We start from the raw sequence: 7407 nt of genomic DNA on the forward strand, positions 1-7407 counted from the left end.
CACAGCAGAACAGTTAAACCCTCATCATCATTCATCCTCCTTCAGTCCTCTAACATCAAGAAACTGTAAGCTGTCAGTCCTTTAGAAATATAGCTTGATGTCCGGATCTGACCTTGGACCAGCTGCTAATAATCCACATTGTTGTGGGATAAGCAGTACTGGAGATGATGATGATGATGATGGACTAAAGATAATCACAGCAGAACAGTCTTCTAACACCACAATAGTGTGCACTGAAACAGAGCTCTTTAGAAATATGCCTGATGTTGCTTCCCCTTAATATATTTCCAAAGCATATTTTGCATGTGTTGCAGTTTCATTGTGACAGTCACTGCTATCTATGAATACAAGTTACAACCTTGCAAAGTAATTTTGAAACTTTCCATACAAAAAGAATGCAGAAAAATTTGCAGAGAGAAATGTCTTTACAAATAGCTACTGACATTATTAAAAGAAGTTGACCATATGGTTTGTTAGTTGGAGTAATTGTTATCATAATGAGAGAAAATTGATTCAGACAACAGAGTCACAAAATCAGACCAACCTTCCTCTGAGAGTCCGTCCTGTGTGACTGTGTCCTCCCACTTGGTGCACAGCCCTGTCAGGTGTTCTGCCTGGGACACCAGCAGCCGCCGGAAGTACGGCACGTCATGTGCCTCTGCTGTTTAAACAAGTAAAGCAGTTTTTAGAAACTTCATATATTCACAAGGTTTTATCATGAAGTGTGCTCTTTCTGTAAAATACTGCATCAAGTCAATTAGTTAGTATGAGTGCTGTAAGTGTAGGAACAAAGACTCTAGATCTTAAAACACAGAAAGCAACAGTTTCAGAAAGCAAAACTGAAAAGGCTTGAAAATTGCTGCAAATATTCTGATAGTAATGATGAAAAGAGGAAGAGCAGGTCACATGTGAATGGCAGTCTATGCCCTGTTGTCTGTCTGCTACAGCAAATTTTACAACGTACAAAAAAAAATATCCTAGTAGCAGCAGTTTGTGAATTCAGCAGATGTCTGCTCACTGTTACTAGCAGGGACCTCACCTCCATCCTCGGGTCCCTGCACAATGTCATCAGCAGGCTGGATGAGCTGGTTGGCATCTCCCACAGGCAGAACATCCTCCACAGCTGCCGCATCAGGACCCACCTCAGGGAAGGAGGGAACCACCTGCTCTGGGGCATCCACAGATGGACCAGTTTCCTGCACTGCATCCTGGGAAGGTTCCATCTCATGGCTTTGGACAGATGGGTCAGCTGCTGGTGCATCGTGGGATGCTTCCTGCACTGCATCTTGGGAAGCTTCCATCTGATGGACCTGGACAGCATCTTGAAGAGTCTCGGTAGATGAAACCGCCTCTGAGACATCTTGAGCCTCTTGCATTGGTTCCTCGAGTGGGGCTTCAGTCTTCTCAGCATCTTTTGGCTCAGCTTCTGTAAAATGAAAAGTTCAAGGAAAAATTCATCAAACTACAGCAACAGACACTCTTGCTAAGGTGTCAAAACTTGTTGTTGGGTATATCCAGAAAAAACAGATCACATACCTTCAGGCAGAACTGGCTCCTCATTGGCTTGCTCCTCCACTGCTTGGCTCTCATTGGCTTCCTTCTCTGTTTCCATGGCAATGGGAGCTGGCTCTGGCATGATTGGCTGTTTGCTGGTCGTATCCTTATTGGCCATCTCTTCTGTTTCCATAGCCACAGGTTCTGGCTCTTCATTGGTCTGGTTTTCACTGGATGCCACCACATTGGTTGGCTGCTCTGTTGCCATGGGGATGGGAGCTGACTCTTCATTGGCCTGCACATCAGTTGCCTTAGCAACATTTTCTGGGCCTGGCTCTTCATTGGTCTGATTTTCACTGGATGGCACCTCATTGGTTGGCTGCTCGGTCGCCGTAGTGACGGGAGCTGCCTCGCCCTCCTCAGCTCGGGCCAGTTTGCTGGTTCTCTTGTTTCTGCGGGTGACGGACTTGGGAGTGGAGTGTCTGGAAAAAAAGAATAGGAATGACATGACTGTATGTTTTTTACAGGTAGTGGGTCTATTCTATTAAAGATAGTTATGATCTATGACTCTTTTGGACTCTAAGTCTAAAAATCCTGTTTTGTAAGACAGAGAGTCAATAACAGGAGACTTTCTGTAGACTTGGTTTCTCATATAATACTATGACTTGTTTAAGCCACCCTTTATACTTTACTATGGTAATACAAAGGGCTCTTGTTCAATTTCATTTTGACAAAATACTGCAAACTCTTACAAAATTAGATAATACCTTTTAACATTTTTGCATGTAGTTTTAATCAAACATTTTTAGTAAGCAAGATTACCCCTTTCCTTACCTGTTGTTTTTGGACACATAAGGAGAGTTGAGGAAGGATCCGCCAGCACCCGACCCCGGGAACAAGAACGCGTCAGCTGACCTCGGGCTCAGGGGGGTGAAGGAGAAGGAAGGCAGGTGGCTCGGAGCGTGGAAGGAGAAATCAGTGGGGGCAAACGAGGGTCCAGGGTTCGATTCCTGGGGACAAAAATAAGTAAATGTAGCACTGTTATCCTGTATTAACTCAAAGAGCATCTCAATCCACTTCCCTATTATTCTCTCATGGTCGTAGCAAAACATGGAGTGTTCAACTTAAAGTGATGTAAACTATGTCATAATGTAAACTGTACATGTAAAGTAAAACTCTATCTCTGTTATATAAAGTTTGATCCTTGCCTCTTCCGATCCCTCATGTCCTCAAAGAAAAGCCGCCTGCATGCTGATTTGAGCTTTCATTAATAAAGTAAGGTTCAAACAAACAAAAAGTACTATGTGTATAGTATGATACTATGTCTATGTACAGTACTTATGATGCAATTTATCACCGTAGCTAGAAATATCATCCTCCTAACGCCCGGTCCCCAACGGCATTAGCCTATGGGGCCCTGCTATCTCATGCCCTATCAGTGGATCAGTGGTTATTATGATGAAGGCCGCTGGGAAGCTATCAGCCAATCATGTTACGTCTTACACAGCACCATCCTCCTACGCCCGATTCCCCAACGGCTGACTGCCCATATAAGGGCAAGCTCATTAATATTTATAAGAAGGGCGGTCCCTAACTGGTCTGAGTGCACAAGATAGCAGAGGTAAACACAGTCGAGTTTTGTTCTTTTGAGCTGGTATTAGATACCTGTATCTGTATCTATATAGCCGGTATAACCGCCATTCGGCGTAACACACCAGCTTCGCAGGCACGCGGCGCGGCAGCAGCTGGTTATATTACACTGAACATCTAACTGCAAGCGTTCTTTGAAACTATCCAGAGAAGATGCCCCTACAGTACTGTACTTGGTGATAACAAATTCCAATCTACGATAGTTCTGGGAAAATATGAATTTTTGAACACATCAATCCTAGCTTGGAAACTCTGGTACTTGAAGTCATGGCTGTTTCTTGTTCTTTTTTGACACGACTGTGGTCCCTCTGTGTTGGAGAATGAGAAATATTAGCTTTTCTGCAACTGTGCAGTTGACATGTGAAATTCATGCAACAGATATAAAAAAAAAAAAAACTGACCTGTGGTTCTCCCCTCTGATTGGACACTGTGTTGACCTTGCTGAGGCTGAAGTCAAAGTTCACAGGTTGAAGGTCATCGTCGAGGCCGTCGTCAACGGTCTTGTGGTCAGCAGCAGGCTTGTTTGGAACTGCAGCCTCGCTCTTGGCCCGTGCGCGTGTGACCCTCGTCGGCTCGGCCTGCTTAGCAGAGGCAGCACGCTTCTTCACTGGCGCTGGTTTGGGCTCTGCGAGGTCACAGGTCAGAAGAGAGTATTTATAAGCGTTTTCTTTACAACATAAACTGGTAGCAGGTATTGCACCAAGCATAAGCAAAATTTAGTAGACATTTTCTAAGCTTTACATAGATGTAATTGTCCAATCAGCAGCTTGAAATGCTGTGGATAAAGCAACTCTTTCTAGCCCTGTCAGAAGACTCAGATGAGCTTTGTCTTAATATTCTCAAATGTTTGCAGTGGTTGTATTGATGCAGTGATCCTTTACCACAAAAATCATGACACAGTGACTACATTTGATTCTACTGTACTACAGAATTGTTTCAACAGCAAACTTAAAGCATTGCAAATTCCTTCTTTCCATTTCCATTTCCAAAATGCCCAGCAAAGACAAATGAATTCACAGCACATGTGTATTTCACAATACTGACTGGCTGCGAGGAATTCAACTTCAGAACAATGTCTCACCAGTCTCCTTGGTGCTGGTGGCTCTCTTCCTGGTCTGGCGCGCTGGCACCTCCTTCTTACTCACCGCCGTGCCGCTCGGAACACGCTGCCGCGTCGTCCGCTTGGGCGGCTCTGCTGCTGCCTTCTGATTGGCCGAGGCAGCTCGCGACCTGGTGACCCTTCCGACCGGTGCGTCGGGCTTGGGTTTTGCGTCTGTCCGGGCGGCAAGTCTGGCCGACGCCCTCATGGGGCCAACAGGCTGCTGGGAAGGGAATGTCAATGATCAATACTTTACGGCTAAATGATTTTGGATTTTGAACTTCATGCCAAAAATTGTATCCATCATCATCAGCAGCCATTTGTACCTCTGTGCTTTCATATGTTTATAATATTATATATTTTTCTAAATCCTTGTGAGGGGGCCCGGCCCGGGCTAAAGGATATCGCAATAATGGACACAAAAAAGAAACAAGGAAAAAAAGGAAAGAGAAGGGATGGCTGCAAGGATCTCATTTAAAGAATAGAACAGTGGTGCTCCGCAATCTACATGTGTAGCCTGAGTACCATCCTCCGTAGTGACCGCTGCATTAGTAAGCAAAAGTAGTGAGCCAGCAGTCTCTATGGAGGATGGTACTCAGGCAATCCCGAATCATCATTCATCACACTTATTTTCAAAAATAGAATTTTTCTAACTGTGGAATATTTCTTTCACTTTAACTTGGAAAAAAAATATTCCTATCCCACTCTATATAGCCAACTACTAGTAAAAGTTGTCAAGCAGCAGGCGGTACCTTAGGTTTTGTTTTCTTGTTGTCCTCCTCAGCAGCAGACCAGGTTGGAGTGGGGTCGTACTTGACGTGGCAGACCTTGAAGGTCCTGTTCTTGGCCTTCTCTCGAGCTGCCAGCTTCTGCTTTAGCTCCTTCTCCTGCTTCCACTTGAGCAGCATCTCCCGACGATCGGGCTTCACCGCGCCGGGCTTCGGCAGGGCCGCTACTGGGGCTAACAGTTAAACGTCAAGACATGAGCAAAATTATTTCAAGTAAAATATCTGTCATACAACTTGATAGAGTCAGATGTTTTGGATAGCTTCCACTATCTTTCCTATGTGACTGAGAAAGGCAGAGTAACTGTTTTGTCACATGACAGCAACTGAGAGAAAAAAGATGACTGAAAAGGACAACTGTTTATATTATAACTTGATGTTTAAACAAAGACACTAGACAACGCAACTGTTGAAATACTTTTCTGTTACTTACTAGTGTTAGACTCATGGCAGGTTTCTATGCATCATAATTCTATGATAATTCTGGTCACGACAAAATCTGTAAAAACTTTCAGTCAACATCATAACCTTTTTGATCTGTGTCACAAAACTCCGTGCTATTGTTTTACTACTCCAACCCTTTTCAGGTCCACCCCTAAAGGTCCACATGGACTATTCCTTACCCTGTTCCTGATGGTCCTGTGACACGTTCAGGTCCACCTCCTTCAGGGGTGACATGTCATCGATCTTCCTCCTCCCCATCAGCTGCTGGTCGCGAATGTTCCGCTGGTCGATGGAGCGTCGGTGCGCCCTCAAGGCACGCTTGTCAATACCGCCATCTTTCTGCTTCTTGTAAGCGCCCGCGTGGTTTGTAATTCTGGACCGTTCCATTCTCACTAGAAAGATGGGAGAGTCATTATTATTTCATAATACTATAATTATGTATTTTTTCGAGGTAAGCTAATTTTTGGTGTTGTAAGACAGTGGAAAATCTTCAAATTTCAATATGCATTTTTCCGTATTTTTTTCATCATATGATATTGAATGTAGCTCAACAGCTTCAAGCAAAGGTTTGGGAGAGTCATTATCATTTCATACAGTATGTATTTTTCCGTATTATTCATCACATAATGATGACAATCAAATTGTAGCTCAACAGCTTCAAAGGTTTGTGCCAGCATCTGGTTATATAAATATTATAATCTTACAGCGGAAATTGTCACACATAAACCGTTCAGAATAATCCCCAAGCAGATTATACGGTAGCATAAGATCATAAGTATCAAAAGCTGGCAGGGGAGTGAAGCCGGCTGAGTGTGTTTCACTACTGGGCAAATGGACACCTATTTGCTGTCTACACTCCTTGGCCAGCTTTGAATGTTTGATACTATCTTATTCTTATGTCATTGTAGGATCTGCTTGGAGATTAGTTCAGAAGAAACTGGACAACTTCCTAAGCTAAGCTATGCTCATCATGCCTTATTTCATCTATTTAGTAATTTACAGGGAAGTGTTACAGACATATTTGAGGCTGGTGATTTCAACACCACTGTAATAAATATTTATCTATTTCAGTCCAACTCCAAGGTCCTTGATCAGTCTCATTGAGTCACTCACTACTGGGTGAGTTTTCAAAAATTGCGTGTTTTCAAATTATGTAAATCACGCTATCATGGAGTCTTTGCTTTTACTGTTGTGTGTAACTTCGAGTAGTCAACTCAGAAAAAACTTGGCTAATTGTCGGAATGGCAAGTGGCAAGGAAAACTAAACGTCAAGCCAGGACACAACTGATCACAAACACGTCATGGTACGGCTTTCAAAATAATCATGGCAGACTGAATTACACCACACCACTCACCGTTTCTTCTCTTCGTTTCCGCTCAAAAATCAGCTTGGTATCCAAACCTTGACCTTAACCAGAAGTCTTGGACGCCCAGTCTACAACAGTATCCCTGAAAATCCCTAAAGTATGGAAACAATCTTAAAATTCTGAGCGCATGAAGTCTTCTACGACCTCCTTGGCTTTTTAGTGGTGAAACTGAAAATTTAAATCTCGCAATGTTTGAATCTGATTGGTCGAGACAACAGCGCATGCGCATTGTTAACTTTTTAGAAGCGCCGACTAGTGGTCACTATTGAAAGCACACCCTATGTGCCATGGATCAAAAGCGACTCCTAGCAGTTCAAATCAGTACAGCAAGTAAATGTTCACAGTGTACTGCAATAATTCAAAATGGCCGCTAGAGGTCACTTCATAATATGAGACAGCATCCAAACATAAGGTTAAATCGTGATAATTCTACAAGCCTTTAAGTAATTTCCATTACGTGTATTATACATTTTCATTTACGTTATAATAAAATGTTTTGGTTTTCATATAAATCTATTCTAGTTTGTGTCAAAGATACTTTGTTTTAGCACATATATGATCATACTAA

General features: G+C 43.0%; 1 protein-coding gene across 1 annotated transcript; it reads right to left on the reverse strand.

The window, feature by feature from the left end:
* Positions 1-27: 27 nt before the first annotated feature.
* On the reverse strand, positions 28-5200 carry LOC118422289 (mediator of DNA damage checkpoint protein 1-like). The gene is made up of 8 exons (XM_035829807.1): positions 4996-5200; positions 4226-4466; positions 3546-3769; positions 2329-2504; positions 1537-1976; positions 1040-1426; positions 545-661; positions 28-47 (listed from the first exon to the last, which is right to left on the reverse strand). Exons 1-8 carry the CDS (start codon positions 5149-5151, stop codon positions 28-30), a joined length of 1761 nt encoding a protein of 586 aa, XP_035685700.1. The 5' UTR covers positions 5152-5200.
* Positions 5201-7407: the final 2207 nt, after the last annotated feature.

This window comes from Branchiostoma floridae, chromosome 9 (assembly GCF_000003815.2).
Source record: "Branchiostoma floridae strain S238N-H82 chromosome 9, Bfl_VNyyK, whole genome shotgun sequence".
In the NCBI taxonomy this organism is placed as follows: domain Eukaryota; kingdom Metazoa; phylum Chordata; class Leptocardii; order Amphioxiformes; family Branchiostomatidae; genus Branchiostoma; species Branchiostoma floridae.

Excerpts from the sequence above, each read along its gene's own strand:
- LOC118422289 (XM_035829807.1), bottom strand. The coding sequence starts at position 5,151 with ATGCTGCTCAAGTGGAAGCAGGAGAAGGAGCTAAAGCAGAAGCTGGCA. Across the intron at positions 3,770-4,225 it reads CACCAGCACCAAGGAGACTG|AGCCCAAACCAGCGCCAGTG; the intron begins GTGAGACATTGT and ends GTGACCTCGCAG. Across the intron at positions 1,427-1,536 it reads GGAGCCAGTTCTGCCTGAAG|AAGCTGAGCCAAAAGATGCT; the intron begins GTATGTGATCTG and ends TTCATTTTACAG.